This window comes from Dendropsophus ebraccatus, chromosome 1 (genome assembly GCF_027789765.1).
Source record: "Dendropsophus ebraccatus isolate aDenEbr1 chromosome 1, aDenEbr1.pat, whole genome shotgun sequence".
In the NCBI taxonomy this organism is placed as follows: Eukaryota; Metazoa; Chordata; class Amphibia; order Anura; family Hylidae; genus Dendropsophus; species Dendropsophus ebraccatus.
Window position 1 is genome coordinate 217283491 of NC_091454.1, and position 24263 is coordinate 217307753.

General features: G+C 43.5%; 1 protein-coding gene across 1 annotated transcript in view; it reads left to right on the forward strand.

Moving 5' to 3' along the window:
* LOC138769748 (serine-rich adhesin for platelets-like) overlaps positions 1-16470 on the forward strand; it is a 46802-nt gene extending 30332 nt beyond the window's left edge. Inside the window, exons 3-12 of the mRNA XM_069948396.1 lie at positions 920-1021; positions 2937-3055; positions 3151-3209; positions 9060-9196; positions 10221-10280; positions 10460-10625; positions 11685-11849; positions 12075-12175; positions 14570-14643; positions 15876-16470. Coding sequence (XP_069804497.1) covers positions 920-1021; positions 2937-3055; positions 3151-3209; positions 9060-9196; positions 10221-10280; positions 10460-10625; positions 11685-11849; positions 12075-12175; positions 14570-14643; positions 15876-15944 — 1052 coding nt within the window. The 3' untranslated portion in view covers positions 15945-16470. The remainder of the gene's footprint in view (positions 1-919; positions 1022-2936; positions 3056-3150; positions 3210-9059; positions 9197-10220; positions 10281-10459; positions 10626-11684; positions 11850-12074; positions 12176-14569; positions 14644-15875) is intronic.
* The last annotated feature ends 7793 nt before the right edge of the window (positions 16471-24263 follow it).

Genomic DNA, 24263 nt, shown 5'->3' on the forward strand with positions numbered 1-24263 from the left:
ACAGGACAGGAGAAGTGGTACTGTGCAGTGTCCATATATACAGAATAAGCCTATGTTCACACTGCGTATATGTCAAGCCGCATATTTTCGTGGCTGGACATATACATGTTAAACTCCAGCCGGGGATTTACGCTAGTTGCCAGCTACGTACGGAGCGCAAACTTACGCCCGCAGTCTACTTACGCTTCCCGAGCGCCCTACGTAACGATCTGACAGTGGTCTTTTACTTGGAAATCTTCGCCTAGCCTCGGACACCCCACAGAACCTTTTGGATCGGCAGAAAAATGTTGCAAAATAAAGAAATCACCACTACGTACGGGACCGCATGTTACGCTACGGGCGTAAGTTACGGCATTTTCGTCCTCAAACAATGGTCTGGCTCATACGCGTACGTTCCTGGCGTAAGTTCGTAGTGTGAACTGTGCAGACGTACATCGTATACTTCCCATTGTACGCAAACTACGTAAGTCTCCGGCCGCTTATTCACGGAACGTGCTACGTCCGGAGACTTACGTAGTGTGAACATAGCCTAAGAGCAGATACTGGGGATTAAACCCAGTATACAGGACAGGAAAAGTGGTACTGTACGCTGTATATATATTCTGAGGATTACATCCAGTATACAGGACAGGAGAACTGGTACTGTGCACTGTCCATATATACAGAATAAGAGCAGATACTGAGGATTACACCCAGTATACAGGACAGGGGAAGTGGTACTGTGCACTGTATATATATATATATATATATATATATATATATATATATACTGAGGATTACACCCAATATACAGGACAGGAGAAGTGGTACTGTGCAGTGTCCTTATATACAGAATAAATACTAGACTTATACCCAGCTTATATACTGTATGATAATTTTTTATAATATTTACTAATTTGTCTAATTTTTATCCTTTTAGCAAGATGCCAGAATGGAGGAACATGGGATGGAAATAAATGTGTTTGCACAGAATTTTTCTACGGCCCTTTGTGTGAATTTATCCTTGAACGATATCCGCCTGGTGAGTCTATACTGAAGTTACTGGAGACTAGATTTTTCTTCATTGGATTCTAGAAGTAAAGCATCTGTAGTAGTGATGTGGGTTTTCTGGTCCTAACAAAGTAGATTCGGTTACGAAATAACATCCGGAATCCACATGTTCCACAATCTGTGAGAATCCCACCATCACACTGTGCCCCACAGGAATCTGCACATTCTATGGAACTTCTATGGAAATGGAACTTCTACTGGGTGACCAGAACACGGATTAGCCCCACTGCATGGCATTAATCCACAACCAAAATCATGATAGAGATAGAATTATAGTCTCAGCAATCCATGAGTGTGTTCTTTTTCTCACCCAATACATTACTGGGGACTAATACAGAGATTTTTTTTTATGTTATGAGCTTTTACTCAAAAAATAAATTGCTTAAGGAGAATAGTATCACTTATACAACATGAAACAGAGCCTATACGGCAGCATGAGGCGATCCTACATCTATGATCTACCATTATGATGGCCCTGTGCAGAAACATTTGTGGGACTCACTTAATGATAGGGTGCCAACCAGTAGACATGGCAGCCCAAGGTTAGACCTCCATCTGTTACAGGCATGCTATACCAGTAGATCGCCAATTGCATATATCAGTGCAATAGATGATATTGCATTGATCTATAAAAGCAATTGAATGATTACTTATGAATGTCCTCGAGGGAGACTAAAAAAGAAATATGTGAAAATAGTTTAAAAATGGCCTTAATAAAAAATAAATATGTTTATCTATTCTAAAAATTGTGGGATCCCCCTTCGCAAACCAAACAGCAACAGTCTAGTACTACCAGGTTTGGCAAGAAAATGTATTTTTGCCCTTCTCAGCCTAATAATTTTAAAAATGATAATAATAACCGTATAGCCTTCTAGAAAACTATCTTTATAAGGAAGGGTAAAACAATACCTAATAATGTACAACGCTCTTTGCCTTCCCTTGCTTCCCAGCTGTTTTAGTGCTTCTAATCTCGAACAACCCCTCTGGTTTTGCATAGATTGTAAGCGCACAAAGTGGACATATATCTTATTTTAAGCGTCACTATATGGTAGTTTATTGTATTGTACCTTGTTGCTGAAAATATGGCCACATAGACCTGTGCTCCTCACTGGGCCGCCAGCCAAACCCCCCAATCTCCCTACACACATGCACGCTTGGCCTTGCATGTCCATGTGTTTTGAATGAAAAGAGATTGCTGGACATCTCCACCACATGGTTTAGCTCCCTAAAAACAAAAGATTTGGGGAGCTGGAATCTAACGCGCATGACCTTTATATCCCACATTTGCCATTAGGGAAGAACTGGGAGGCCCCCAAACAAATTAAGAGGTTGGCCGATCATCAGTTTTGGCCAATAACTCCCATATTTTTTATTTTTTCACTTTTCTGAATTCTGGAGGTTCTCCCAGCTGTCGATAGATGGTAGTAGGGGTAGACGGGAGATATTAAAAGGCTAAGGGTCCTATTAGACAAAGTGATTGTTCTTTTACTCAGATTAATGATAAATGATAGTCGTTAGTTACAAATGCAATTATGATCCTAATTAGAATGAACGGACAATGTGTACATACACCAAAAGCTTTGCGGACGATTAGGGATGATTTTATGGTCAGGTCAAAAGATACGATCAATGATATACGAATGAATTGATATTAGTCGTTCGATCATTGCTTGCATACACATACACTGATATTCGTATAACGATTTTTTCGTCCGATAAACTTTTTGTGCAGTAGGACCCTCCCTTACTATTATAGCACTTGAAATCATGTAGCTTGCCAAGTTCCAGGGCTGTATGTACGTTTTAGTCTTCAGCTAAGTATCTGACCTTTGACTTCTTTTGCTTGTACACGATAACCATGCTGTATGTGTCTTTTCTCCTCCCAGCTGAAGTGGTGAACACGACTGTGGAAGTTGAAGTCAAAATTGAAAAAGAATATAAAGAAAGTCTAAATGACACCAGTTCTCCAGACTATAGGGAATTTGTCAACGAGTTTACAGCAAAGGTGAGATCTGATCTTATTCTTCTACCGAATATTTGTAAGTAACCAGAAATACGTTTTTACATACAGTATATTCCCTGACTACATTTTCTATACAGATGGATACTGTCTATCAAAAAATCCCAGGCTACAAAGGAGTGGAAATACTGTCGATTCGGTAAGTGTCCACAGTAGGACTATTAGCTGCGTTTGCACTACATAGTGGTGATTCTTTGGATAGTGCCTACTATTGATGTCCCTCATGTGGTGACCCATATAGTCCCATACAATCATACCGCACACAGCTTAAAATACCATTGCTTTAAGGTGTCAAAACGACACCAATAACATGGGGAACAATAAAGGACAGGGGGGAAAATGGGATGGCCATTTTCCATCTCTTTCATATTTATAGAAATTATACAACTTCTGTTACTTCTCCCAGGGTGCTGCCTTGAACGTTCCCAACCTTTCTCCAAAAGAGGGAAGACCTACAAATTTCTACACAATTCCACCACATACCCTTGATTTCCAATCTGGAATGGCAACTGCACAAGATCCAGGAATGTAGCCAGGATGATAGGGAAAATTAAGTGAGATGGGAAGCGTAGTCTGAGAAGGGTAATGCAATGGAAGAGGTTGAGGGAGTGTGATGAGATACGAAGGAATGGTGTAAAGAGGTGGGAAAGATCCTTTGGTACTTGGCCATTATCATCTAGAGGCTGAGAGGCACATGTGGTTAGAAGTCAGAGAACCAAAGTGGGAATTATGATATACGGTCTCTGAGTCTCTAGGCGGTAATCTACAAGGGTAATCTCTAGGACCCACATGATAGAGGAGTGGAGGGTTGAAATCTTAAGGTCCTATTAGAAGACAATGATCAGCCAACATGAAAGATGACGGCTGATCGCCGTCTGTCATTATATTTCAACATGTTGAAAGACAATAGACTAATATAGCAACAATCTTCCATGTGTTGCCTGGATGATCAAGCTATCACCCGGGCAGCCCCCCGCAGCTCCCCTGCCCCCCCCCCCCCCCCAGGCTCAAACCTGTAATAGTGCTGGCAGCAAGTGGGAAACGAGGAGCAAGCGAGTGCTGACCTGACAGGTTGGCGCTCATTTGCTCCTCTGTATTGCCCTGTTAAATAGGGGCTTTAGAGTGTGGGCTAATTTTTTAAGTCTTTTTATCGTGGAGAGGGGGGTGTTCAAGATTATAGGATCATAGTGAGTGAAAGGAGCTTAGGAAGGGGGGTATGTTGTGAAATTGGGTAGGAACATGTAGGTCTCCTCTCTTTTGGAGAAAGGTCAGGTTTGTTCGGGGCAGCACCCTGGGAGAGGTAACAGAAGTTTGTAAACAGTTTATAAAGAGAAATGCAGAATGGCCATCCTGTTTTTCATTTTTCCCCTTCTATTATTGTTCCTATGATTGAAGTGGATTGGGAATTGGTGTAGATCGCTATTTTCTTTTTGACACAGAAAATTTTAATAAAGAAATAATAATTAAAAAAGCAAACAAAAAAAACAAAACAGTATATTAAAATCCAATGACCCTGTTCTTCCCTCCAGTGATATCCACCTTCGGAGGAGAACCAGGAGGCCCCCTACTGATTAATAAATGGGCCTAATACTATATGTATAGGAACTAGTGATGAGCGAACTTTTGAAAAGTTCGGTTCGGTTCGATCCCCCGAACTTTCCTGAAGTTCGGGTTCTGACGAACCGAACCGAAAACGAACCTTGCAATAACGGCTGAATAATTGCAGCTACAATAGTGGGAATGTGATAGGGTATAGTTTCATGTAGTTGCAGTTGCTAATACAATGAACAAAGTGGAAAAAATCAAAGTGCAAAAATGGTGAAAAAAAAAAAATAGCCGAATCCTCTAATGGTTAATATATTTAATAAATAAAACACATTTTCGTTGTAATAAAGTCACTTTTGTTGTTCAATAATTTAATTAAAACCAATCCATCATTGTGCAATTAAATATACTGTTAAAATAAATATATATATAAATAAATAAAGCGTTTGACACAATTCCTCATGGACGTCTGATGGGTAAGTTAAAGTCTATCGGTTTGGGAAATTTAATGTGTAACTGGATTGAAAACTGGCTTAATAATCGTACCCAGAGAGTGGTGGTCAATGATTCCTACTCCGAATGGTCCCCGGTAATAAGTGGTGTACCCCAAGGGTCAGTACTGGGCCCTCTTCTGTTTAACTTGTTTATTAATGATATTGAGAATGGAATTAACAGCAATGTTTCTATCTTTGCAGATGACACCAAGCTTTGTAGTACAGTACAGTCTATGGAGGATGTGCAGATGTTACAGGATGACTTAGACACACTGAGTGTTTGGGCGTCCACTTGGCAAATGAGGTTCAATGTGGATAAATGTAAAGTTATGCACCTGGGTACTAATAACCCGCATGCATCATATGTCCTGGGGGGAGTTACTCTGGGAGAGTCACTGATAGAGAAGGATCTGGGTGTACTTGTAGATAATAGACTACAGAACAGCACACAATGTCAGTCAGTGGCTTCTAAGGCCAGTAGGATATTGTCATGCATTAAAACAGGCATGGACTCTCGGGACAGGGATATAATATTACCGCTTTATAAAGCTTTGGTGCGGCCTCATCTGGAGTATGCCGTCCAGTTTTGGAACCCGATTCATAAAAAGGATGTTCTAGAGCTGGAGAGGGTACAAAGACGGGCAACTAAACTAATAAGGGGAATGGAGCATCTTAGTTATGAGGAGAGATTAAAAGAATTACATTTGTTTAGTCTGGAGAAGAGACGTTTAAGGGGAGATATGATTAACTTATTTAAATATATAAATGGCCCCTACAAGAGATATGGGGAAAAGATGTTCCAGGTAAAACCCCCTCAAAGGACAAGAGGGCACTGCCTCCGCCTGGAGAAAAAAGGTTCAATCTCCGGAGGCGACAAGTCTTCTTTACCATGAGAACTGTGATCTGTGGAACAGTCTACCACAGGATCTGGTCACAGCAACAACAGTAGAGGGCTTCAAAACAGGGCTAGACAAGTTCTTAGAGCAAAATAATATAAATGCATATGTATAGAACCTATCACCCCTCCCCCTTCCCTGTATCCATCCCCTCCTTGGTTGAACTTGATGGACATGTGTCTTTTTTCAACCGTATTAACTATGTAACTATGTAAATGTATATTTATATATATATTAATTTTTTTACAGTATATTTAATTGCACAATGATGGATTGTTTTTAATTAAATTATTGAACAACAAAACTAATTTTATTACAACAAAAATGTGTTTTATTAATTAAATATTAATTATTACAGGAAACTCTATTAAGCCGTTAATTCATATTCCCGGTAAAAGAGCAAACTGTAATAATCAATACTTTACTTTAATTAAAACATCAAATGTTTCTTCTAATGATGCTATCACAATAGCATTATTAGAAGAAACATTTTTATAATCATGAGTAAATAAAAACTCAAAAGTCTGTCCCCTAGGTCACAGATAATGATAAATACAAATTAATAATAATAAATCGGTTATTTACTGAATCAATAAGACCGTATCATAAAACAAAATTAATGAGCAATGGAAAAAATACATATGGAGAAATACATATAGAAAAATATACAATAATAAGATAATGGTTAACATTAATGAATTACCAGAGGAGCAATAAAATGCATATAAAAATGAGTTAGCATAGATTACTTAGAATATATGATTGTACTAATATATTAATAAAAGTTAATGAGCAAAAGATGCATTCACAAGAGCAGAGATCACCCTTGATAACAGTAGTGGAATACAACTCCCATCATGGATAGTGAAGCCGGCAAATGATGGGGACAGTAGTTTGGTAGCACTTAGTTCAGGATGGACAGCGCAGGGCACTAGAAGCGCACGGGGATTGTTATCCCATATGTTGTATCAACTTTTGGAGGGTTCAGCAGTTAAGTGTATATTGAAAGAAAGTTACAGTTGTAAAACTTTGATTACAGCCTGTTTGTGTGGGCTGACTTGTAGCTGGTGCGCGGCCGTACTGCAGGATTTGCTCTGTTGTAAGAGCTTCGTTTGTAATGACGGCTTAGTTGCGGCACATTCAAAAGGTATAAATCATGTATCCAAATGTCTTAAAAGCAGTTAGCAAAATGAATTTTGGTGCACAAGTACCGCTCACCACTCCAGGAGGTCAGATCTCTAGCGTCGCCGGTAAGCGCGCGCTTGTCTGTTCAAAAGTCTCTGACGTCAGCAGCCTCAGTATCGGTGAGTGACAGCGGGGTGATTAATGCTGAATGTTGGGGTGTCTTTGCTCAAGTTTATGGGGTGCCAAACGCCTTTCAGAGTACTTCTTTACTCTTTCGTCAGTGGCTAAGCGTTTGGCACCCCATAAACTTGAGCAAAGACACCCCAACATTCAGCATTAATCACCCCGCTGTCACTCACCGATACTGAGGCTGCTGACGTCAGAGACTTTTGAAGAGACAAGCGCGCGGTTACCGGGGACGCTAGAGATCTGACCTCCATTGCTCATTAATTTTGTTTTATGAGACGGTCTTATTGATTCAGTAAATAACCGATTTATTATTATTAATTTGTATTTATTCATTTATCATTATCTGTGACCTAGAGGACAGACTTTTGGGTTTTTATTTACTCATGATTATAAAAATGTTTCTTCTAATAATGCTATTGTGATAGCATCATTAGAAGAAACATTTGATGTTTTAATTAAAGTAAAGTATTGATTATTACAGAAAGCTCTTTTACCGGGAATATGAATTAACGGCTTAATAGAGCTTCCTGTAATAATTAATATTTAATTAATAAAACACATTTTTGTTGTAATAAAATTAGTTTTGTTGTTCAATAATTTAATTTAAACAAATTCATACTTGTGCAATTAATTATACTGTAAAAAAATAAATATATATATAAATTTACATTTATTTATATATATATATATTTATTTTAACAGTATATTTAATTGCACAATTGCACAAATTATTGAACAATGAAAGTGACTTTATTACAACGAAAATGTGTTTTATTAATTAAATATATTAACCATTAGAGACATCGGCATTACTGCATAGGATCGCTAACCCCGTAATGCCGATTCCTCTAATACTGTTTCCCTGCTTTCCCAGATGCATCCAGAGATGTTTGCATCACTTTCTAAAGATGTCTTTGATTTTATTTGTTATTGTTATTTTAACCAGATTCGTTACAAACTTTCTCAAAGTTCGGTTCGGTGACAAACCGAACTTTTTGCAAAGTTCGTAACGAATCTGGTTCGTTACGGTTTGGTTCGCTCATCCCTAGTAGGAACCATTATATACTATGGCACATTAGAAGTTCATAAAGTGCCTTTATACCTACTAACTCGCATGGTGTGTAAGGGGAGAGGAAAATTATTTCAAATCACTCGCCTTGGTACAGAACCCCTGACTGGTTGTACAGACTTAAAGGGGTAGTGCTGCACTGACTTTTTAAAGCACCCTTTCTTGGCAGCATCCACAATGTCTGGGTTGTCCCGTCCCCCTGCCAGAACTCTGTTAGTCTAAATCTTTTTAGTTGCATCGATACATCTTGTGTCAACGCATCATGCTGTGATGATTTGGAGGCTTGCTGAGCGTCCGTCACCCTGTTAAGCCAGCCCCCAGCTCTGCCCCTTTCTGTGAAGTGGGTACCGGCGGTCACATGATCTGCAGCTTGCTCCAAAGGAAGCCGAGCAATCTACCTATATGTTATTGTATAAAAACCTGTTTACCAAAAACAACTTCCAATCTAGTGTAAATTGTATAATTGCTGTTTCTGTGTGCAATACAGTCTAGCAAGGAATTCAGCCAATCTATCTCCCTCTCACTACACCTTCTTGACTTTAATCTTTTACACCAAGTGGTAGGGAGATAGAGTTGGCTGAATTCCTGGCTAGGGTGTCGGGTACACAAGATCAAGAAATTTATCCTTTTCTCTGGTCTATGTATAATGACTTTGCATTTGACTGTTATAGACCTGGCAGCATTATTGTAGACCATAGAGTGATTGCAGAAGTGAAATATGAAGAAAATGTAAATGTGACTGAAGAGTCTGAGAAGATCTTCAAAGATGTTGAGATGAGTCTAGAAGAGGATAAAAACAACTGCACTGGTAAGAAATGTGTCACAGGAAATAAATGCTGCTATAGGACAACATGTACAGTCTAAACGCCAACCCTTTTAGCACAGTCAACCATAAGCTCAATTACCAGGTACAGGTCTCTGAGCATATAGGTATAGGCAGCTCTTCCCTCCTCCACTCAGTCCTGTCCATGAGTTGTACAGGCAGCTCTCTCCTCCTCAACACAGTCATGTCCCTGAGCTGTACAGGCAGTTCTTTCCTCCTCCACTCAGTCCTGTCCCTGAGCTGTACAGGCACTTCTTTCCTCCTCCATTCAGTCCTGTCCCTGAGCTGTACAGGGCAGTTCTTTCCTCCTCCACTCAGTTCTGTCCCTGAGCTGTACAGGCAGTTCTTTCCTCCTCCACTCAGTCCTGTCCCTGAGCTGTACAGGCAGTTCTTTCCTCCTCCACTCAGTCCTGTCCCTGAGCTGTACAGGCAGCTCTTTCCTCCTCCACTCAGTCCTGTCTCTGAGCTCTACAGGCAGCTCTTTCCTCCTCCACTCAGTCCTGTCCATGAGCTGTACAGGCAGTTCTTCCATCCTCCACTCAGTCCTGTCCATGAGCTGTACAGGTAGACCCCCACCTGTGAAAATGATTGGGACCCCTGTAGTCCCAATCAGTCAGTGACAGGTACTTATCCTGTCAAATGCTACGATTGCTATAGATTATTTAAGGGGTTACTGACAGGGGGCTGCCTGTCATTATCCCTGCCTGCAGGGGGCTGATCACATTAAAACCCCTCCACAGCAGGAACCTGTATATACTGTACTGAACATTCCTACTGCACAGGGCATCAGCAGTAGGACCGTATATATATATATATATATATATATATATATATATATATATATATATATACACACACATATGTACACAGAGATTGCAAACGTGAAGAGGTTATCATAGGAATAATCCTTTAACTTTTCGGGTGGACATCCTGACTATGAATTTAGTATCAGGTGACATCGGACCCCAACTCCACGAATATGAATAACTTCTAATCTCTTCTATTACAGATGATCTCTGCATCTCCGATGTTCTACAGTTTAAGCCATCGGCCCCCATTACGTTAGAGGGTAAGGAGAGGACACCTAATGCTTAGCTATCACTGTCTACCATTCATACTATATAGGATTTCCTCAATCTCCAAGGACATTGGTGCTGCTAGTGTTATCTTTGGGTATAGATGTAATTCCCATGGACACAGGGGCTTTGAGGTCAGACATAAATCTTTTATATTCTTTTGCCTTTTTAGATTTTTGCAGCAAAACATTGCCCGAAGGTTTCAGTGCTTTCTACACGGCTATGAAGACCGCGGATGGTCTGACCTGTGTGTCCAACTGTGACCAACAATCTCCAAAATATTTCAACTGCAACAGTGGCTTATGTAACATAAGGAAAGATCTAGGGCCGCATTGCTTGTAAGTATTCCATGGGGAGGCAGTCTGTGTTTCCTCAACTCCTTCTCTAATAAGCAAACTGTCCCATTTACACCAGTAGGATCCCTAGGAATTCTCTCACAATAAAATGTCCCCTAGATCAGCGATTTAGTATGTACTGTGATGTTGGCATGCGTTTTTCTCACTCAAGTACATAACTTTAAAGTGTCACTGTCGTGAAAATGTTTTTGCAGAAATCAATAGTCCAGCCGATTTTAAGAAACTTTGTAATTAGGTTTATTATTCGAAAAATGCATTTTTATCATGAAAAAGCAGTTTGAAGCTCTCCCCCCTGTCTTCATTGTTCTCCTACTGAGAGAGCTAAATAAAAGACCAAAACAGGACAACAAAGAGTTAATGTACAAATCCATCGCCCTTTAACTCCTCTGACAGTCAGCACTGACCTCTCTGAGCTCTGATTACAGCTGTCACCCAGCTCTGTGCCTGTAATCCTCTGTTATCTGCTCCCTGCTGTCGGCTAACTCCCTCCTTCCTCCTACCCCCTCCCCTCTCTATAGAACAGACTGGGTTGTGTCTGATGCAACAAGTCACAATTTCCTGATTTTTTGCAGTGGATGGAAAAGAGGAGGGAGGGGGGACCTGGGAAAAGGTTTTTTAAATGCAGATAATGGCATATTTGGCTAATAAATCCAAGTACAAAGTTTCTTAAAATCGCCTGGACTATTGATTTCTGCAAAAAAATAACAAAAAAAAAATACGACAGTGACTCTTTAAATTCATGTTTATTTAATGATTACCATAACCCAATCACATTTAAGGGTGCGTTCACACATACAGGATCTACAGCAGATTTAATGGTGCAGATTTGAAGCTGCAAATTCAATGCTAATCAAATCTGCGCTATCAAATATTCTGCGGATTTGATGTGAACGCATTCTAAAGGGGTATTCTAGACGCCTTAATTCCCCTATAAAAATAAAACAATGTATACTCCCCTACCTGGGTCCCCCCGCAGCTCCCACTGTGACGTCTATGGAAAGTGTGTGATGTTTTTCTTATTTTTCACCTGTCTCTATACAGATGCCCGGACAGTCATCAGTACATATATACATCCACAGACTGCACGGGAAGATTATCAAAGACATCGGTCTATGGAGGGGTCGGAGCCGCCATTGCAGTTTTGGCTACAATCGTCATCACCGTGGGTGTTTTCCTGTTCAGAGAATATCAGAAGAGAAAAGCCGGGTGAGTGGACATTCCACCATTCCAGTTTATTACCAATGTGTGTGGAATCAGCGGGGTACATAGAAGAGAGAGACCCCATAAAATGGTCCTGCTATTATGGTGCTTGGCTACGGTCACCACCTTTGTTTTCTAACAATGCAATCCTTCCAAAGAGGGGAATCCTTTCAAGATTCTCACTAAGGGTCTGTTCACACTCTGACATACTAATACCATGTTTCTATTTAGAATTTCTAAGGATCAGTATGACGAAAGCATATTTATTAGTGACGATGAGGAGAGCATCCAATATATCATCTCCAATCCAGCAACAGATTTAGATGTAGAACGTAAGTGGATGAATATACATTATACTTGTGTTTCCAAACCCTTCAAAATGGTGACAAAGTGATTTTAGTGTCGTCGCTGCTGTTATTGAGCCATAGGGCCCCCTGCAAGGGAACAGCTAGTTCTCATTCTCTACATTTCATGGGCAGGACCAGAGCGGGGAAGTTTGCCCGCAGTATACATAAAGAATTTTCTTCTCCTTAGCTGTCTGGCCAGTTACAGCATAGCACATACTCTTCTCTGCTATGTCATAACATAGTGCTGGTGAAAGTACACTGGACTAAACAGGCTGGCACTGTGCTGAGGGATGATTTGCCCAGTACAGTATTACTAATAGCATATAGGGGAGAAGGGGTTACTGATGCACTGGGTTCTCAAAGTGTGTGAGCAGAAAGGAAAGAAACAGCAGCAACACAGCAAGGAATGGGTTACACTAGGAATTGAACTGCTGCTGCTTAGAAGCTAAAGGGAGAGGCTAGAGGTAGATTATACTGCAGCACTGTAAATCTACAGCAGTAGCAGTTTTATGGGTGGTCAGGGATAAGAGGGAGAAGCGGTTTTATGAGTGGTCAGGGATTAGAGGGAGAAGCGGTTTTATGGGTGGTCAGGGATTAGAGGGAGAAGCGGTTTTATAGGTGGTCAGGGATAAGAGGGAGAAGCGGTTTTATGGGTGGTCAGGGATTAAAGGGAGAAGGGGTTTTATGAGTGGTCAGGGAGAAGAGGGAGAAGCAGTTTTATGGGTGGTCAGGGATAAGAGGGAGAAGCGGTTAATGGGTGGTCAGGGATTAGAGGGAGAAGCAGTTTTATGGGTGGTCAGGGATTAGAGGGAGAAGCAGGTTTAGGGGTGGTCAGGGATTAGAGGGAGAAGCAGGTTTATGGGTGATCAGGGATTAGAGGGAGAAGCGGTTTTATGGGTGGTCAGGGATTAGAGGGAGAAGCGGTTAATGGGTGGTCAGGGATTAGAGGGAGAGGCAGGTTTATGGGTGGTCAGGGATTAGAGGGAGAAGCGGTTAATGGGTGGTCAGGGATTAGAGGGAGAGGCAGGTTTATGGGTGATCAGGGATTAGAGGGAGAAGCGGTTAATGGGTGGTCAGGGATTAGAGGGAGAAGCAGTTTTATGGGTGGTCAGGGAGAGGAGGGAGAAGCGGTTTATTGGTGGTCAGGGATTAGAGGGAGAAGCAGTTTTATGGGTGATCAGGGATTAGAGGGAGAAGCGGTTAATGGGTGGTCAGGGATTAGAGGGAGAAGCAGTTTTATGGGTGGTCAGGGATTAGAGGGAGAAGCAGGTTTATGGGTGGTCAGGGAGAGGAGGGAGAAGCGGTTTATTGGTGGTCAGGGATTAGAGGGAGAAGCAGGTTTATGGGTGATCAGGGATTAGAGGGAGAAGCGGTTTTATGGGTGGCCAGGGATTAGAGGGAGGAGGGGTTTTATGAGTGGTCAGGGAGAAGAGGGAGAAGCAGTTTTATGGGTGGTCAGGAATTAGAGGGAGAAGCGGTTTTATGGGTGGTCAGGAATAAGAGGCAGAATCAGTTTTATGGGTGGTCAGGGATTAGAGGGCGAGGGGTTTTATGAGTGGTCAGGGAGAAGAGGGAGAAGCAGTTTTATGGGTGGTCAGGGATAAGAGGGAGAAGCGGTTAATGGGTGGTCAGGGATTAGAGGGAGAAGCAGGTTTATGGGTGATCAGGGATTAGAGGGAGAAGCGGTTTATGGGTGGTCAGGGATTAGACGGAGAAGCGGCTTTATGGGTGATCAGGGATGAGAGGGAGAAGCGGTTAATGGGTGGTCAGGGATTAGAGGGAGAGGCAGGTTTATGGGTGATCAGGGATTAGAGGGAGAAGCGGTTAATGGGTGGTCAGGGATTAGAGGGAGAAGCGGTTTATGGGTGGTCAGGGAGAGGAGGGAGAAGCGGTTTATTGGTAGTCAGGGATTAGAGGGAGAAGCAGGTTTATGGGTGATCAGGGATTAGAGGGAGAATCGATTTTATGGGTGGTCAGGGATTAGAGGGAGAAGCAGGTTTAGGGGTGGTCAGGGATTAGAGGGAGAAGCAGGTTTAGGGGTGGTCAGGGATTAGAGGGAGAATCAGGTTTATGGGTGGTCAGGGATTAGAGGGAGAAGCGGTTTATGGGTGGTCAGGGATTAGAGGGAGAATCAGGTTTAGGGGTGGTCAGGGATTAGAGGGAGAAGCAGGTTTAGGGGTGGTCAGGGATTAGAGGGAGAAGCAGGTTTAGGGGTGGTCAGGGATTAGAGGGAGATTTACCTGTCAGGAACAGAGTGGACCATCTTCAACAAGCAGAATGTCTCAGTTTCTAGGTACTTTCATAACATATATAATATTTTGTGGTGTTATGAGGATGAGGTATGTTTTCATCTAATATTAAATTTTTGTGCCATTACAGAATATCCCCAATATGCATATTCCCCAAACATTAATTTCAAGCCCACTCTGGAAAAAGTAAACTTGTCCATGAAGGTGAGTTTCAGAAATGTATTGAGATGTGTCACCCCAAAGAGCATAACAAACTTGGGATGAAACGGGTGTTCTCATCTCTAAAAGTGACAGAAAAGGACATGCCATCATGTTATGGTTTATAGAGGTCTGGCCTCTGGGACCACCATCCATCCTGAGATTACCTATACTGACCCCCATCATGGGTGGCTGCGGTAAACATTCAAAGTCATGAGGGCTGGGGTGCAAAGAATAATTCAGAAGACGGTGCTGCACTACACCAATGCTTCATTACCTTTATACTTATGAATGGTGGAGGAATAGTACTGCAGTATAGTGGACCAACAGTACAGCCGCCCTGAGCTCTATGGATGGTCGTATGAGAGAGACGCCATGTTTTACCAACCAAGAGCTTTGTTTAGGTGTTTGTTCAGGTTAGCTGGGACTTTTCTTCCCTCCTTAAAGCACACCTTGTGGTTATGCGTGGTACTGCATGTTAAACTTGAACAGTTCTGAATAAAGACGAGCACAAAGAAGTTGGATGCAGCCCTAGGGAGTCCGTGAAAACATGGATACAGCCACAGGCCAGAATCTGTATCCATGTTTTCCCAGACCCCCTAGGGCTGCATCCAACTACTTCAGCCCCCGGTATACAAATACTGAATGATTGAAATGTTCCAGTTGTGCTCATTTATAGTTGTAATAAACAATATTGAACAAGCTTCAAAATGGAAAACTTTAAAGAGACTCAGCAGGTTTATGCTGTCTTATATAAGGGTAGTATAAACTAGTGTCAGAGAAGCTGAACAGAATGATGTATCACTTACATTGTTCTGTGCAGCTGATGTGAATATATTCTTGTCAATAACATGTAGTCCTCTCAATTATGTGCGTGAGCTCAGTAGTCCTGGATATTCATGAGAAGCAGAGACTCCACCCACCAGATTGGCAGTTAACTATCCATGCTGTGTATAGGCAGTCGACTGTCAATCAGCAGCTGGAGGGCGGAGGGAGGGGTGTGGTAACAAACCTATTCTCCTGCATATTAGGAGAATGGATGAACAGTATAATGGAAATAACACACCGATCTGTTTAGCATTTCTATCACTAGTTTATGCTGCCCTCATTTAAGGCAGAATAAACCTAATGATAGATTTCCTTTAAATTATGTTTTAATGAAATCTTTACCAAGTTATAAATTACATAAATTATCGGCTGCTGAATCATCTTTTCTATTTGTTTTCTTGTTTACGCAGGTGAGCATCAAGAGGCCAGATGTTATTTATGTGTCAAATGAGTCAGATGCCTCCTCTATGGACGTATAACATATGAACTGCGTGGGTTTGAAGGTTTAGTGAACATGAAAATTCCTGCGCCAATCTAAGTAATGAAGTATGAGGACCTTCTAGGGCAATGACTTTGGTGAATGTGGTGTAACACTGTACAATATCCTGTATATGGCATCACAACAGTTCCATGGATGGATTGTCCTACAATTGAACCTTACAGTGGTTTCAGGTTCCTACATGAACAACCAGCAGAAGACGAGCTCGTCTGAAGTCCATCACTATTTAACAGTGAACTCTGAAGATGGAAGAGTATACTATGGATTTAAAGGGGAAATGCACATCCTCTGTATGACTGGGAACCTACAGAATCGTCCCATCTTGTGGACCCATGGTAGTCCAGTCCAATATGGTCCAGTTCTGCTGTTCTAGACGGCTAGCTTCGGTAAATTATTTTATCTCTGAATGGCAAACCTCCGTAATATGTGTAAATTATGGTATTGTTATGTTGTATATGTATATTATCTTTATTCTTACTATTGTAAATAAACTGTTGTTCATATTGGTTTAGCATTTTTATTACCTAATTGTGTTTTCCCCACTTATCATTCATTGCCCATTGCCATTAGAGATGAGCGGACCGTCTGACGGCATTGGCGCTCTCTCATCATGCCTTTGATCCTGGCCGCATATTCGCGGGAGCGCAAGTATGCGGCCAGGATCACAGGCATGATGAGAGAACGAACTGCTTTCGGACCAAAAGTCCGAGCAGTTCGATCATCTCTAATTGCCATATCCAGAGGTATTATAGGAACTGATGAAGGATCGAGGCAACAACCAATAAGAAACATGTATGTCCTGGACCACACAAGTGTTATCCTCTGGAGGAATTGCTATATGACCTGTTTAAGTGGCCAGACAACTTTTACGACCAGATGTATGGAGCAAACCAAAAGCATGGAAAACTAGGGGTGTTGCAGCTGACACTTTGGGTTCCTAGCATACACCATCAAAGGCCCAGATGATTATCTCCAAGCTAAACATTCCCCACCTGTAAGACATAAAGCCAAAGCCTTCAATAAGTTTGGTCCTTGTAAGCTAAAATAATCTTTATACTAATATGATAAGTGGTGTGAGCGTGTGTCTTGGGTGTATGGACTGTGTTAGGGTATGTTTTATAACCCGTATACATATGCTAGGGCAGTACGCTGATGTCGATAAGTGGGATGATTTTATTTCTCTTTGTGCATTATGTGGTAACCATGAGTGGTGGCTACACAAATGGAGTAGTGCAGAGCTATGCGGGTGCAGTAGTACATTATCCAGTATATGTCATGTGGCAGAGTGGCGATGCTAATATAGTGCTGATACCAAGTGCAGGCGAATGACTTGTGCTAATATGATTCCATGAAACAACAGTAAACTGCACTAAACAGCACAAGGTAGATGCAACTTAAAGGCTTGGACGGTTATGGATCTACTGAAAGGGAACTTGGTACAATAAAACTAGATGCTGCATACAAGGTCACAGTTTGGCTGGTTGTCGTTTAGAGGAAACTAGAGATGAGCAAACCTCGAGCATGCTCAGTTTCAACTGAACCTGAGCATGCGGCATTTGATTACTGGTGGCTGAAGAAGTTGGATGCATCCCTAAGGCTGCCAGGGATTCCTAAGGTTGCATCTAACTTCTTCAGCCACCAGTAATCAAATGGCGCACGCTCGGGTTCGGGTGAATCTGAGTGTGCTCGAGGTTCGCTCATCTCTATTACTCACAGAACAACTCTGCAGATCTGTCTGATCACCAACATGGAAGCCGATCAGCATCATGTCTGAACTGAATAGTAAATGCCAGGGGGCTCTCAAGCAAATTATCCAACCCTGGACTAGAAGAAGAGAGTTGTAGAACATAGAACTTATCCTTGCAACATAGAGCAGAGTAGTGATTTCCTTGTAGCAGGTTTAAGGCCTTGAACGCATCTCTTCACACAGAGGGAAAATCTTCTCCTTTGGCATGACCTTTGCAGACTATCAGGTTAGGTTCAGAGGCAATTTCAGGAGCTGGAACTCCATTTTAATGGTTTCTGTCTGTCTAGTGATCTAGCTAAAAGCCAAGCTAAGACTGGTTTAGACCAAACCATTCTAGGTAAAAAAAAAAAAAAGGACCCAGACTAGGGAATGTTATCAATGGTTTAGAGAAATCATGGGACCAAATCATCTTGCTTCCATACATGTGACACTGGGTGTGTTAAAGATACATCAGAAATTTTTAAAGGGAATCCGTCACTAGGTTTATTCTGCCTTATGAAGGCAACACAAACTGGTGACAGAAATGCTGAACAGATCGGTGTATTACTTACATCATTCTGTTTAGCTGTTTTCCTAATATGCAGGAGAATGGGATTCTTGCCACACCCCTTCCCCCGCCCTCCAGCTGCTGATTGACAGGTGACTACCCATACACAGCATGGATAGATAACTGCCACCCAGCAGCTGGTGGGCGGAGTTTTCTGCTTCTCATGAATATCCAGGACTACTGGACAGTGCTCTGGACAGTTCCTGACATAGACAGAGGTGGCAGCAGAGAGCACTGTCTCAGACTGGAAAGAATACACCACTTCCTGCAGGACATACAGCAGCTGATAAATACTGGAATACTGGAGCATTTTAAATAGAAGTAAATTACAAATGTATTTGTAACTTTCTGACCAGTTGATTTTTAAATATTTTTTTTTATGCCGGAGTACCCCTTTAACCCTGTATAAGAAACAAAGCAAGGTGGTGCAAAGGGTTAGCAATTCTCCATGACCCCAATGGCAGTATATAAATTCATAGAGACCTCACCTGGAAGAGTTTTCTGTGAAAAAGACATATTGAGGGGTTAAATATTTTTTTTTTTTTTTTTTCTGGTTGGAAAACACGTCACACCGTTTCACCTATGAGCAGTGTGAAAAGGATTATATCCTCTCATGATGAACACTGACACGATCAGCAATTGATTCTGCCACAGGAAGTTCAGGTATCCGTGGATACGACTACAGCAGTCAGTACTGTGCATGAGCTCCATTCTGATCCAATAGGGCTTGTGCGTGGAACTGACCCGGTGTGGTCGTATCCATGGATACCCGAACTTCCAGCAGCAGAATGGAGTGGACGCTGATCAGGTCAAAATGTAATGCCAGCTGCTCTTACTCACCAAATCCCCCTAAGTATTTGAGCCGTCTCCTGTTTTTCTAGCTGCCGCCATTTCTGAGTTACAAGTTTTTCTAAAAGCCGGTCTATATTCAAGATAGGAAACTACATTTCCCATCATGAATCTCCCTGATTGGTCCGTTTGTGTACTCGCCCCCTTAGCTTACTTTCCTGCCCCTGCTGTCATTATTATTGCACAGTAACCACAGGGCTGTTTTTTTTACTGATTCTGCATCACATCACCTCAATATGTATCCCATACTAGCTGATGATGTAGCAGAGCTGACCCGTGCATGGTGTAGTTATGTGCTGCATAACGGGCATCTGTTTACTGGGGTGGGGGGTGTAGTGTAGGTTTAGATCTCTGCTTGCTGACTGTGAATGAAAACATTCTAGTTCCATCAGGACTCTAAGAACATCCATAACACTTACAATATTCAGAGCTGTGACACAAAGACAGGTACATATGTCTGCATTCACTGACAGCAAACAGAGACAGAACTATAACTTTTCACATTACAGAGACCTAGGCTCAGGGACACGCAGGGGCGTAGCTAAAGGCTGATGGGCCCTGGTGCAAAATTTTAGCTTGGGGCCCCCCCATCTCACCTGATCAGGCAAAGTCCTATCTAACGTTATAGCCAATGACTCTAATGTGCCACCATGTTCTAATGCCCTGTCACTGCCTCCACCTCATGTACTGCACTACTGCCCCCTATCATTAATGGACTGTACTGTGTCATTGTCTAATCATTGTATTCCAATCTTTGACTCTACAGCTGAAAAACTACAACTCTCATCATGAACTGCCAGTTGGAAACGATGGGGGTTGTAGTGCTGCAACCTGAAGAGCCACATGCTGCAAAACTACAACTCCCATTATAAACTGTCAGCAGGGCATGATGAAGTTTGAACTTCTGCAACCTGGAGAAGTCACCTGATATCACCTGCAGTCCTATGTAACACCACAGATAACAGTGATATTCCTCTGAGTACAGATAATGTAGTAGTCATCTGCAGTCCTATGTAACACCACAGATAACGCAGTGATATCTCTGAGTACAGATAATGTAGTGGTCACCTGCAGTCCTATGTAACACCACAGATAACAGTGATATCCCTCTTAGTACAGATAATGTAGTAGTCATCTGCAGTCCTATGTAACACCACAGATAACGCAGTGATATCTCTGAGTACAGATCATGTAGTAGATGTCCCCTGCAGTCCTATGTAACACCACAGATAACGCAGTGATATCTCTGAGTACAGATCATGTAGTAGATGTCCCCTGCAGTCCTATGTAACACCACAGATAACGCAGTGATATCTCTGAGTACAGATAATGTAGTAGATGTCCCCTGCAGTCCTATGTAACACCACAGATAACGCAGTGATATCTCTGAGTACAGATAATGTAGTAGATGTCCCCTGCAGTCCTATGTAACACCACAGATAACACAGTGATATCTCTGAGTACAGATAATGTAGATGCAGCACAAGCTGGAGCTCAACGCGGTAAAGATACGGCCATAGGACATAGCTTGGGCCGCCAAGGCAGATGTCTGGAGGAGGGGGCGCTGGTACTTGCTGTCATCTGATTAGGTAAGAGGCCCAATCAGATGACAGCATGTGCCAGCGGGCGCAGCGGGACAGATTAGCGCAGTGCTTCCCAACCTTTTCCACCTCGGGGCGCCCCTACTAAATAATGTTCTACAAAATAAGAAAACCGTCATACAGTGACTCACAGGTGACGTCTTCTTTGATCTGAGGCGTCACTTTCCCTTTTCCTCTCCATCCGGCCCAGTCCTCCAGGATGATTCCTTCCAGATACATTTCATCCCCTTAGAACCTGCGAGACAAACAATTTAGGCTCCGCACATTTCTAGCAACTTCCTTCCCTTCCTCCCTCCTGTAGGCTCCCATAGTAACTGCACTGTTTGGTGTAATGTGCAGTAAAGTGAGTAGGAATGTGGGATGCCCCCTGTATGTAGGATCTTCTGCTGTGCCCCCTGTATGTAGGATCCTCTGCTGTGCCCCCTGTATGTAGGATCCTCTGCTGTGCCCCCATGAGCTAATACTGCCCCCAGAGGTGCCCCCATGAGCTAATAATGCCCCCAGAGGTGCCCCCATACAATAATAATGCCCCCAGAGGTGGCCCCCATGAACTAATAATGCCCCCAGAGTTGCCCCCTATGAACTAATAGTGCCCCCAGAGGTGCCCCCATGAGCTAATAGTGCCCCCAGAGGTGCCCCCATGAGCTAATAATGCCCCCAGAGGTGCCCCCATGAACTAATAATGCCCCCAGAGGTGCCCCCATGAACTAATAATGCCCCCAGAGGTGCCCCCATGAACTAATAATGCCCCCAGAGGTGCCCCCATATACTAATAATGCCCCCCAGAGGTGCCCCCATGAGCTAATAGTGCCCCCAGAGGTGCCCCCATGAACTAATAATGCCCCCAGAGGTGCCCCCATATACTAATAATGCCCCCAGAGGTGGCCCCCATGAGCTAAAAATGCCCCCAGAGTTGCCCCCATGAACTAATAATGCCCCCAGAGTTGCCCCCTATGAACTAATAATGCCCCCATGAGCTAATAGTGCCCCCAGAGGTGCCCCCATGAGCTAATAGTGCCCCAGAGGTGCCCCCATGAACTAATAATGCCCCCAGAGGTGCCCCCATGAACTAATAATGCCCCCAGAGGTGCCCCCATGAACTAATAATGCCCCCAGAGGTGCCCCCATGAACTAATAATGCCCCCAGAGGTGCCCCCATATACTAATAATGCCCCCAGAGGTGCCCCCATGAGCTAATAATGCCCCCAGAGGTGCCCCCATGAGCTAATAGTGCCCCCAGAGGTGCCCCCATGAGCTAATAGTGCCCCCAGAGGTGCCCCCATGAACTAATAGTGCCCCCAGAGGTGCCCCCATGAACTAATAATGCCCCCAGAGGTGCCCCCATATACTAATAATGCCCCCAGAGGTGCCCCCATGAACTAATAACGCCCACAGAGTTGTCCCCATGAACTAATAATGCCCCCAGAGGTGCCCCCATACAATAATAATGCCCCCAGAGGTGCCCCCATATACTAATAATGCCCCCAGAGGTGCCCCCATACAATAATGATGCCCCCAGAGGTGCCCCCAAGAACTAATAGTGCCCCCAGAGGTGCCCCCATACAATAATAATGCCCCCAGAGGTGCCCCCATACAATAATAATGCCCCCAGAGGTGCCCCCATACAATAATAATGCCCCCAGAGGTGCCCCCATACAATAATAATGCCCCCAGAGGTGCCCCCATACAATAATAATGCCCCCAGAGGTGCCCCCATACAATAATAATGCCCCCAGAGGTGCCCCCAAGAACTAATAATGCCCCCAGAGGTGCCCCATATACTAATAATGCCCCCAGAGGTGCCCCTAAAAAAACAAACATCCTACTCACCTAATCCGCGCTGTGGCTGCAGGCAGCAGCTCTCCTCCTCCTCTTCGGGCTCCATCTTGCGAGCCGCAGGGACGGGACTTCCGGCAGGCGTGGTGACGTCACATCCTCACGTCTGCCGGAGAGGTCACGTCCCGGCCTCCCATAGGCTGCTGGTATGAAGTGCCGGCAGCCTATGGGAGAGAATACAGGAGGAGGACGCTGACAGGTCCTGCTCCTGTATTCTGATCGCTTTAATGTTCCGCCCGCTCACTGTGCGGGCGGAACATCAAAGCGATCTGTGCATCCCGAGAAGCTGCGCGGCCGCAGCTTCTCGGGATGCTTAAAGTGACACTGTCACAAGTGGCAAGGGGGGCCGTGCGGGCCCCCCTAGCGTAGGGGCCCGGTCGCCATGGCGACCCCGGCGACCCCTATAGCTACGCCACTGGGGACACATGTATGTCTATGGAAGAAGCACAGGTGCATTAAGATTATGCAGATAATGTCTCCTGGCGGTCAGATTACCAAGTCAATATACAGCTAACCCGGCCCCCAGAGAGGAGATCACATGTCCTCAGACCACAAAGGGAGGGGGTAAGAGGGAGCAGCATGTTGTCAGAGTGGACTTAGAGAAGATGATTTTAGATGTCCAGAGCGGGTAAATAGGAGAAAAAATAACAGGGAAAGGGTGGAAGATAGGTTATACATGTATATTAGACATAGGGTGGTATTGGGAAGGGGGATTGTTTAGAATATTGTTTTTGTTACCCGGATAACCCCTTTAAGCAAAGAGGTTAGTATGTCTATATGTACATGACCGCAGAGATAGATGACGCTGACTAGGATACTGTAAAAGAGGCGCAAGGCATGAACCATAATAATGTCTCCGCTCAGACTGCAGAGAGTGAGGGAAGACGCAGCCAGAGATGGATCGGGGCAAAACCCAGTGCAGAGGAAGGAGACCGGAATCCAATGGAAAGTGGAGAAGGAGCCCATAGCCCCCATTGAGGGGAGCCGGGTAACATCACCGGGAGCTGGTATGGTAGATGTTCTGCCGCTGTCTGCTCCACCTGACCCCAGCACAATGCAGAGAGCAGGGGGGTAGACCAGTGTGTGGTCCAGGCCAGGGGTCTTCAATGAGAAGAGGTGACCCGCAATGACCGGGTGGAAAAGATTCTGCCTATAACAGACGTATCCTATAAGGCTGTGGGTAATTTAGTTATTCTGTCTCCGGTTACAAGGCCTAACAACTTTTCAGGTCCTGAGTTGTCAGTTACTGCAGCTCAGCTCCCATTCAGTTCAACAGTAGCCAAGTTGCAGTAACACACACCACCAGTATACAGCAGATGGCGCACCAGTGCAGCTTTAGTTGACCAGGCATGATAGGAATTGTAGTTTTGCAACAGCTAGAATAGTCGCAGTCTGACACCCCTGTTCTAGAGGGTAACTCTTATGTGGCCAGCTACATACATAACATACACAGTACATAAGAAATTCATAGGAGACCGTTCACAATGTGAACCAAACTGTGATCTAATATATTCCTCCTACCTGTTTGGAATACTCTTTAGTTTATGTGTTAGGGTGGGATTTATGCCCAAAGTGGAAGCTGGGAGCAAGAATGATTGAGTAGAGACAGATAAAACCCCTGAAGTCGCGTCCATATCCCGTGCTAGGGAAGTATATACTGTATGTGACAGTCACATAACATGGATTGTATGGTGTCCGGCATGAGAATATAATATCCAC